This window comes from Fringilla coelebs (assembly GCF_963513975.1).
Source record: "Fringilla coelebs genome assembly, chromosome: 18".
NCBI classification, from domain to species: Eukaryota; Metazoa; Chordata; class Aves; order Passeriformes; family Fringillidae; genus Fringilla; species Fringilla coelebs.
Genome location: NC_140044.1, coordinates 7,281,679 through 7,291,764, shown reverse-complemented (window position 1 = coordinate 7,291,764; position 10,086 = coordinate 7,281,679). Strand labels below are relative to the sequence as shown.

The following is a 10,086-nucleotide window of genomic DNA, read 5'->3' as shown; positions in this document are numbered from 1 at the left end:
TGGGACAGGGGGAGACTGTGCTAGGGCTGGTGGCCACCCAGGGACAGATAGCACTGGAGCCAGGGGCCACCCAGAGGCTGATGGCACTGGGATAGCCCCGAGAGCACTCTGGTACCGCCGAGACCTGGCACCACGTTCCCCAGGAGTGGGCCCACACGGGGGCCACAGGCAGTCTCTGGCCCCCTGCCAGCACCTCCTCCTTCCACCCTCCCTTCTCCTTCCACCCTGTCTCCGTTCCCAGCGCCTCACCGTGCCCCCCCTTGGCCTCTCCTCCCACTCCTCCCATCCTCCAGCACGGCCGCATTTTTCTGGGTTTGAGCTCATTCTTTCCACTCCCCTCTCCGCTGGCTGCCAACTTTCCATGCCGTGGCCCCCCTCCCCCGCCTCCTGCCACAGGGAAACACCAGCTGCAGCTGCGGGAGGGAGCGGCAGCAGCCAGGAGCCCCGGTCCCTCGGGTGCAGCCCCCAGCCCTGGCGTGGCTGACGCTGTGTGAACCACAGCATCGCCTCCAGCAGCGCCAGGAACCGGCGAGCCGGCAGCTCCAGGGCAGAGCAGCGGGAGCAGAGCAGCAGCAATGCCATGGGCTAAGCAGCACGGGAAAAAAAAAAAAATCTGAGCACCCATCTCCCCATTTCTGAGGGCAAAACTTGGGATTTGCACCTCTGGAGAGATTAGTTTCCCATAGGGACAGGGCACATCTCAGTATTCCATCTGTGCCAGCTACAGCCAGTGGTTCCCCACGGTCTGACCACAGAGCGAGTGGAAACTCCCGACCCGAGTAGGAGGCACAGCTGATCCTCCCTGGCACCGGGCCCGGGATGTTGAGCAGGTTCCCCCATGGCATCCCAGCTGCTGGATGGCAGCACAGCCTAAAAACAACAGGCAAAGCCCACACAGCTCCAGCATTGCCTCCCTGGGTGCCCAGGGTCATTCCCTGCTTGCTGCAGGCAAGCACGTCCCTTCCTGGCTGTGCCATTCTGCTCGGCTCCTGCTCCCTGCCCCTTCCTGGAGCCACCAAGCTCCCTGCCCAGGCTGTGGCTCCCACAGTGCTCAGGGCTTTAAACCTGCAGCTCAGCAGAGCTCAGCCCTTCCCACAGGCTTTTCCAGAGCTGGGAAATGCAGGGGGCTTCACAGGGGAGGATGCTGGACCAGTGGGTGAAGAACTGGGACCTCCACCAAGGGTGGCCAAAGGAAGCTCTGGACAGAGGCTCTCCCTGCCCCAAGATACTCCAGCTAGTGGAGGAGCCACCCAAGGCCTGGCCAGAGCAGGAAGCAGATCCTCAGCCCTGGCATAGGCAAGGAACAGAGCTTCAGTCTGACCATGTGGCTCTGGGATGTAGCTCCCCATGGCAGGGACCCAGCAGAGAACAGCACCTCCCTGATGTGGTTTATTCTGCAGATCAAGGGTTTCCCCATCACACCAGTACAGAGAGAGCACAGAAACACACTGGTGCCAGTGAGACATGGCACAGAGCCCTGGCAGAGCAGGGTCAGGGTGCCAGGTGATGCCGCTGGTGCTCCCCTGCCCCCTTTTCCCAGGCAGGCTCCAGGCTGTCCAAGGTGGACAATGCCACGGTGCCCTTGCCAGTCCCTGCTGCCCTGCAAAGGACAGCACTATGAGTGGGACCTGCCACTCTCCTGGTAGCTTCCAGCCCTGCTCTGGGGCACAGCCACCCCTCACCTCCAGCTCTGCAGGAGCACCTGTGATCCAAAACCTCACCACTCCAAGTGCAGGTACCCATCCCATCCTCCACTCCACGGACCTGATCCCACTTATCCCCTCTCCTGGAGGGGACTGGCTGGATCCAGAGCACCTTGGCAACCCTCAGCACCAGTGAAAACAGCTCCACGTGCTCAGCATCACTCCAGCCCCGTCTGAGCTCTTCACAGAGCCACTGGCCACACTGCTGGCAGCCGGCGCGCGTGGAGGGACAGGAGCGTGGCTCTCAGAGCACAGACAGGTCATGGCAGGACTTGGATCGGACTTTGAGGGCCACTTTGCTGCTGTTCCTGGCCACCAGCCTGTCGAGGAAGTGCCGGGCTCTGCTGGCGAGGCTCTCCTTGTGCTTCTGGCCAGGCGGGGGGTGCAGGTGGGACTTTTTGCCCCCTTGGCGGAGGCGGATCTGCCGCACCACCCCCTCGAAGAGCTCGTCCACGTTGTGCTGCAGGGCCGCCGACGTCTCAATGAACTTGCAGTCAAAGACAGCAGCACAGGCCTGGCCCTCTGCAAGGGAAGGGCAGGAAGAGGGCATGGCCCTGCTGGCACCTCAGGTGCTGTGGGACGGGCACTGCTGCATACACAAAAGCAGCTACATGTCCAGGGACAAGGGGACAGATGCAGGGGAAGCAGCTGGGCACGGAGCCTCCTCAGGGGTCTCCACCAGCCAGAGCCTTCACCCCCTACTCACCTTCCTCGGACACCTCCCGGCAGCGCACCAGGTCGGTTTTGTTCCCCACCAGGATGATGGGGATGTCCTCAGCCTGGCGTGCGCGGCGCAGGTGGATGCGCAGCTCCGAGGCGCTCTCGAAGCTGTCCCGGTCAGTGACAGAGTAAACAATGATGTAGGCATTCCCTATCTGCAGGCAGTGGCTACGGCGCTGGCTCTCCTCATCCTGTCACCGTACGGGGAACGAAATGTCACCAATCTGTGGCCATCAGCACTTCCAGGGGACAGCAGAGCACCCTGGCACTGATGGGACCTGTCAGCACACCCCACTGCCCCCCACACTGTGGTGAACAAGTGTGTTACCCTGGTCATTAAATGCAGATTAAAAGCTCTTGATTTTGAGGGGAGTGTTTGGGAGTTTTCCCCTCTATCAACAGCAAACTGGAGCTGTGGGCTCAGCTTGGTGGGGGGAGGTGAGGCTGAATCCCCTGGGAATTCCCTGGGACAGTGTGGTGGGCGCTGCACCCTGCATGACCCTGGCACTGCTGGGCAGTGTGGGAATAAGCCATAGTGGAAAAAAAGGAGCCATTGTCAGGGTGTCACTGTGCTGGGGCACCTCTGGCAGTGCGTGCCAAACACAGCTCAGTCCATGTGGGTGCTGCACCCCTGTCCACAGCTTGGGCCCTGACTCTGTTCCCACTCCCAGGTGGCACCTACAGGAATGCAGGGCCCTGGCAGGAAGGGAAGGAGGGAGGTGTTGGGAGGGAGGCAGTGACAGCAGCACTGGTATTTCTGCCCAGGAGATACCTCATGTTCTGGGCATGAGGAATGCCCTATGCCAGGCTCTTGGGAGCACTGTTCTGTCCGTTAAAGTGTCCTGGCTGGCGATACTGACTCATGGATTTACCCAGTTGGATCTTTCAGCCCCGTTCCCAAGCCACTTCCATGCATTTTGAAGTGGGTTATTATCTAAGAGCCCACACTAGTGAGAACACGGGGGGCAGCCTCCCATGCCCCAGGAGGGTGAGCACAGAGCTGTGCAGAGATGTGACCCCAGCCTGTCTTGCCCAGTGTGTATCCTGTGCTCGAAGGGGGTGAGCCCCAGAAATGGACAGGGGGGCCCAGGTTGCCCTTCAAAGTGCTCAGAGGCCCCGAGACAGCACTTGTGCCCATGCAATGTCCCCCGGGCACATCCGGGCTCGCCCAGTTCTCTCCAACACCCAGCCCCGCCGTACCCTCTGCTCTGACTCCCAGGTGTCCAGCACCAGCAGCGTGGTCTCCTCGCCATCCACGGTCAGCCTGCGCTCGTACGCGACCCCTGCGGGACACCGGGAGGGAGCGCTCGGTCAGTGCCGCGCTTCCCAGCAGGGCCCCGGGCTCCTCTCCGCCTCGCACATTTGTCCCATCATGGGTCGACGGGATGCCCCGTAGGTGACCCTGCAGCAGATCCCCCCACCGGACACCCACCTCCGTGCTGGTCCAGCGGGTCCCTCTCCTGGACGCCGGCGAAGAGGTTGACCAGGCTGGTCTTCCCCACGCCGGGGTCACCCAGCAGCACCACTCGGTACCGGGGCTCCCTGAGCCTTGGGGAGCCCGAGGAGTCGGGGCACCAGCTGCCGCGGGGCGCCCTGCCGCCCGGCTCGGAGGCGGTGTGGCCGAGCTGGGGGTGAAAGGGTTCACTCCGCGAAGCGGCCCCAGAGCCACCCGGCCGCGGGAGCGGGGTGCTGGCCCTCCGCCGGAGCGGGCTCTTGCTCCCGGCCTGCGTGTTCAGGGTCATCACCAGCACCGAGGGCAGGGTGTCCGAAGGGTGGGCGGGGAGGGGGTGTCGCCCCGAAGGGCACCCGCACCCGGCAGCCCCGACCGGCCGCTGCCGCTCCCGCTCCGAGCCGATGGCGACACAGGCACAACTTTCCCGGGACACCCTCACCGCCGTGCGCTCCGGGCTTTAAGCTCCGGGAGGTGGAGCCCCTCGCCACTCCGATCCCTCCCCCGCCGGACACACCCCTGGCCGCCCTGGCCCCGGTCCGGCCCAGCTGCCCTGTCCCGGTCCCCGCGGTCCCCTTGGGGCTTGCGGTGCCGGGGAACGGCGAATTCCCCCTGGACCTGTGTACCTCGGTCATGGGGAGAAGGGATACATCGGGATGCTGCGGGATGCGCCTCCGCGGGCGGGGGCTCCACCACGCCCCGCTCCTGTGTGGAGCTGCGTCAACCCGGTTCCCGGCCCTGGTCTCGCCACCCCAGCCTCAGTTCCACCAAGAAAGGAGCGAGCCGAGCCCGGTGCGGTCCTGCCCAGGGGAAAATGTGCTTTTTCAGGACCTAGAAGCCCTGAGTCTGGTTGTGCAGCACTGTCTCCAAGATGCAGTGATCGAGTACAAGGCTGGGGCTCTCCTGGCACGGGCAGTAGCAGGAGCTGTTTTTATTTGAACCTGTCTGTAGATCCCGGACACTGGCAGCACTGTCCCAAAGTGTCCCAGTGTGGGCACTGTTCTGACCCTACACTGGATCACCAGTCCACCCACACTGGGATAGGTTGGCAGAGCCTCATGGCACTGGGGCTGGTCCCAGGACATCCCTCATGATCAGCACAGCGATGGGGAGGGCAGGAATGACAGTAACACCTTTATTGTGCCATAAAACCACATCTGCAAATGCCCAAGTTGCTGAGCAGGGCTGGGGGGAGAAGGGCTGCAGGCAATGGAGTCAGCTTGGCATCTCATCCAAGCCTGGCTGCTCCAGGCACTGGGGTGGCATCAGATGAGTGTCTCTCCTTGGTGGGAGTGCTGAGGACCACCTCATACCTGAGAGAGAGGAGAGGTAGGAGGGGCAAAGCACAGCGGGGAATAAGGCACTGTGCTTTGGCTGTTTGGGTAGAGGAGGAGCAGAAGCAGAAGCAGGAGCAGGGTGACTGCTCAGATGGACTGTGCTCAGAGGTCTCCTGTTCCCTGCATGGCAGTCCTGTCATCAGGGGGCACAATGTGGCTGGATGGAAGCCTGCCTTGTGTCAGCTGTGCCACCCTCTCTGTGTCCCCAGAGTCCTGCAGTGGCTTTCAGTGGGGTCAGCCCAAATGCTTGTTCTGGCACCCAGGACCAGGCAAGCAGATAGGGGAAGAGAGAAACCCTTTTGAACCAGGTGAGGGGAGTGCCCAGCTCCTGTTTATTGTAAACCAGAGCCAAACCTGACCCCCAGTAAACCCAGCAGTATTTTCTCATGCCTCGTGGTCTGCCACAGTCACTGACCCCTCTGCCAACAACCAAAATCGGTTCCAGCCCAAGCCCTGCTCCACCACCCTCAGACCACCCTCTGTATGGCAGGCTCAGCTCTTGCCAGTCTTCCCAGAGCAGCAGAGCCAGACACAACTCCTGGGCCTCTGAGAGGGAGAAGGAATGAATTCAGCTGCTCTTATTGTCAATCCTGAAAGACAAACAGAAGCAGAGAAAGCCCGTTGGAGCAGCCAGGTACATCTGCTTTCTCGCAGCAGGGACAAGTGCAGCAAGCTGGGCTTGCTCAGAGCTGCCTCATCCATCTCCGTCTCAGCTGAGGACAAACTGTGCATCCAGTGTGTCCCAACACAGGGCTGAGATCTACCAGCAAAATCCACCCAGGGCCTCTGGAAACAGGAGGATTTTTAAGGAGGGGAAGCTGAAATGCAGATGGGAATGGGTACAAGGGGGTTACAGCTCTTCTGGGCTCCATACGCTGCCAGCGACATGCAGGGAGCCAGGGAGGGCCAGCAGGAGCACTGTGCTCCTCTGCACCCTCACATTCCCAGGATGAGCAGCTCGTGGCTGACTTTGCTCTTTCAAGATGCAAGTCCAGTGACTGGAAGCAAAGGGTTAATTAGCAAAACGAAGGGCTGGTGATGTCGTGTGAAAAGTTGCCGGGAGGTCAGTGGGAAAGGGCTGGGGATGGTGGAGAGGGCTCTGGCACAGGCTCCCGCCTGTCAGGGCGGGTAAGCACCAAATGCCTGACTTGTGATGTTACAGAAACTTTCCACTTGGGCCTTCCTGCTATTTTTAACTCTTCTCCCATCCACCCTCAGTAACCCCAGCCCCACCAGCTGCTGAGGCTAATTAATTCCCCTTTTTTATAATTTTTTTTTTAAACAGAAAAAAATGAAGTTCCACTAATCTATCCCGCAGCCACTCGACTCCCGACATGTTCCAGGCTTTTCTCCTCCTTCAGCTTGTGCCTCCATAGCTACAGCCATACCTGTCTTCCAGCTAAACCCCAGATCCTAATGTAGGAGATGCAGCCCCCCCCCTTGACACTCACACCGCTGCTGCTCTGTGGGGTGAGTGTCTGCCCAACAAGGTGGTATTTTCATGACAAATAAGCCCTGTGTGCAGCTGGGGGGCAGGAGCTGGGATACACCAGGAAGGAATGATGCCATGAGCAGACTCCCCCTGAGCACAGGTTGCTGTGTGTCACAGGGCCCTCTCCCTCCTGGCAGGCTGGTGGGAAGATCATCCCCACAGAGCAAATGGGATTCATTCTCAGAAATGGAATTGTTTGACATTTATAAGATCAACACAGTGTCTTTAGCCGAGGATGGAAAGCAAAGGTAACATGACTGTATAGACTCACTTCACAGTGATGTGAGCAACTAGCTTCCCAGATTATTTTCCATTGTTTTTTCTATTTCCTGGAGTTCTGCCCTCACTGTGTCCAGCCGGTTCTGACAGCAGGTCTGCACCACTGCCTTCATCCTCTGCACAGGGAGAAATACAATCGCTGCTGATTCCTCAGAGCTGGGAAATGTCCCTTTGCACCAGCCCTGACCTTACCCTCAGGCACTGCTGCTTGCACTGGCAGCACGGAGGAATCTGTCACCGTGCCTGGTGCCATTCCACACAGGAGTGGCTCTGCGAAGCAGAGTGGTGCTCCAGCAGCCAAGCTGGAGCCAGGGACAGTATGGAGGAATGGATTTAGTCGGCTATGGCAGGGGTGATACCGCCGCTGGTCTATGGGGAACCCCTCCCGGCTCGCTCTTTTGTCCATTTGGCAGCTTCCGTGCCTCCCGGGACATCCCCCGGGACACCTCCCGGGACATCCCATTGATCCTCACCATCCTCTGCCCTCCGGGGACGCCCGGGCCCCGTCTTCGCTAAGGCCTCTGGGGATGTCCCGTATCCCCGTGAGCCGAGCCGGTCCCTGCGGTGACAGCGGCTGAGTTCGGGGCCGGGCGGGGCCCGGGCTCCCGGGAACGGGCGGAAGGGACGCCCCCTGCCGGCTCCGCCCCGGCACCGCACCGGGACGGGATCACCGGGACTGGATCCACCGGGCGGGGTCTGCGTGTCCGGGATGGAAGCAACTGTAGCAGCTCGAGCAGACCGGCGGCACTGGCTCCAGGATGCTTGAGGGGCGGCCGGGGCCGGGAGGGAGCAGAGGAACGGCTGTCGCGGGGAGCCCGGGTAGAGGAGGGCCCGGTGCACGGGACCAACGGGGATGGGCAGCCGCCTCCGGCCGCTCAGAGCTGCTCGACGGCACGGGCGTTCCGTGCTAATGCGCACCCAGCCGGTCCTGCCGGCGCGCTGGCAGCGAAGACCGGAGGTGTGTGGGAGCGGCCGAGCAGGTGCTCCGTGGCAGGACCGTGCGGGTGACCCGTGCCGGGCATGACCTCTGGCTATACCGAGTGGGAACGGTTCGGGGAGGCGCCGCCCGCAGGCAAAGCCGCGGTGGAGAACTGTGCGGTGTTCCCCGCGCAGCGCGGCTCCGGGACGGCGTGGGCAGCGCCCGAGGCTGCGGGCCGGGCCGGCGGGAGGGCAGGCCCCGCTGTCCCGGCTGGCCTCAATGTCGGGGCAGCCGGCAGGGTCGGTACAGGCCACAGTTTCCGTTCAGAGTGCAGGACAGCGACAGCCCTCGGTGCCCGGTGAGCGGCGGTGCCCGGGCGGGTCGGGCGCGGCCCCGCGCGGTCCCCTGTCACCACAGCAACTGGCGGCGGCGGCGCAGCCAATGGGCGCGGCCCCCGGCGGGCCCGCGCGCGGCAGCGACAGCCAATGGGCGCGGCCCCCGGCGGGCAGCCCGCGGTCTCCGGGGCAACAGCGCCGCCGCCGCTGCCCCATTGGTGCCGCCCAGCGGAGGGGGCGGGGCTTGCCCGGGAGGGGCGTGGCCCCACCCGCGGCACCGGGGAGCCGCGTGTCCGCCTCGTGGGCTGCGCGTTCTCCGCCCGGCGCTCCCGTCCCCGCTGGGGGCCGACCCACGGGGAGACACCGCTGGGATGGGTGGCGGGGATGTGTTCACGAAGACGTCGGTGTTCCTACAACGCGTGGCGCCGAGCGGTGCAAGCCCTAGTGAGCGGCCCGGGGACTGTTCCGGGCCGGGGCTCTGCCCGGATGACCGGGAGCAGTGGGTGTCCCGGGAGCCCGGTGGGGCGGCAGGGCAGGGTTCAAGCGCAGCATTCCGGGGTGATATTCCCTGTTCCGGCCCGTCACACCCGTGCACAGGCTCCTGGCGAACCGCGAGGGGTGTGGGTGCTCCCGAGGGTGTGGATGTCAGGGTCACCGGGGACATCGGGGTGCCTAAACCGAGTGAGCAGCGGGTTACTGGCAGGAGCTGGAGCATCCTCGGGTGGGTGCCTGAGGGCACAGAGCGGTACCGGCGTACCGGGATGCTTGTCTGAAGGTACCAGGTGTCACCGGCGGTTCTGTGCTGCTCGGGTCGGGGTACTGGGGGCTGCCGGGCTACCGTGGGGGCGTTATCGGGGTATCGGTGTGCCGGGCTACCAGGGGGTAGCGGGGCGTGCCGTGTGCAGCGGGGGGGTACCGGGAGTACCGGGGTAGCGGGGCGTGCCGGGTAGCCGGGCGGCACCGGGGGTACCGGGGCGTGCCGCCCTGCCATTCTCTCCAGCAACCCCTCTCGGCGGGCGCCCATTGGCTGAGCGGGATCTGCCCCCCCGCCCCGCGGCCAATAGGAGGCGGGGGGCGGGGCCCTCCATTGACAGACCCGGCGCGGCGGTGTTTACCGGGGGCGGCGGGGGCGGGGCGGCCGTGTCTATAAGAGCGGCACCGGGGGGCGTGCGGCTCCCGGGCTGCCCGCACCGCCCCCGCGCACCCCCGACCCGCACCTGGACTCGCCGCAACCACCGTACACCATTCCCGACCGAAGCATCTGCCGACTTAACGGGGGACGCATCACCGGGGCGGCGAGGAGAGGAGCAACCCCGGGGCGGAGCCCTCACGGCGTGCAGCATCCCCGAGCCGCTACAGAGCATCCCGGAACATCCTCGAACCGGCGCCGAACATCCCCGGGTTGGTGTGGAGCATCCCCGAGACGGTATAGAGCATCCCGGAGCATCCTCAGACCGGTACCGAGCATCCTCGAGGTGCTACAGAGCATCCTCAGACCGGTACCGAGCATCCTCGAGGTGCTACAGAGCATTCCGGAGCATCCTCGGACCGGTGCAGAACATTCCGGGACAGGACCGCTGCAGAGCATCTCCGAGCGGGAGACCACCGGGCCATCCCGGGGCCCTTCCGGAGCATCTCCGCGGCCGCCGCCCCGGCGGAGCCGGCCCCGCCGTGCGCCCCCGGGCCCCGTCGCGGCCGCCTGCGCCCCGCCCCGCCGCCGCCCGCTCCGCACAATGGGGGCGGCGCGGCGCGGCGCGTAGCGGCGGGCGGGGAGGCGGCGGCGGGCAGGGAGGCGACGGCGGGAGGGGAGGAGGAAGAGGCGGAGGCGGCGGCGGGATACCCGGCTCCGGG

At 64.1% G+C, this 10,086-nt stretch overlaps 1 protein-coding gene across 1 annotated transcript; it reads right to left on the bottom strand.

The window, feature by feature from the left end:
* Nucleotides 1-1,437: 1,437 nt before the first annotated feature.
* On the bottom strand, nt 1,438-4,273 carry REM1 (RRAD and GEM like GTPase 1). The gene is made up of 4 exons (XM_084217965.1): nt 3,856-4,273; nt 3,624-3,706; nt 2,410-2,614; nt 1,438-2,225 (listed from the first exon to the last, which is right to left on the bottom strand). The coding sequence occupies exons 1-4, from the start codon at nt 4,163-4,165 to the stop codon at nt 1,948-1,950; spliced, it is 876 nt and encodes a 291-aa protein (XP_084074091.1). The 5' UTR covers nt 4,166-4,273; the 3' UTR covers nt 1,438-1,947.
* Between the last annotated feature and the right edge of the window lie 5,813 nt (nt 4,274-10,086).

Excerpts from the sequence above, each read along its gene's own strand:
- REM1 (XM_084217965.1), bottom strand. The coding sequence starts at position 4,165 with ATGACCCTGAACACGCAGGCCGGGAGCAAGAGCCCGCTCCGGCGGAGG. Across the intron at positions 3,707-3,855 it reads CCCGCTGGACCAGCACGGAG|GGGTCGCGTACGAGCGCAGG; the intron begins GTGGGTGTCCGG and ends GGTGTCCCGCAG. Across the intron at positions 2,226-2,409 it reads CCGGGAGGTGTCCGAGGAAG|AGGGCCAGGCCTGTGCTGCT; the intron begins GTGAGTAGGGGG and ends CTTCCCTTGCAG.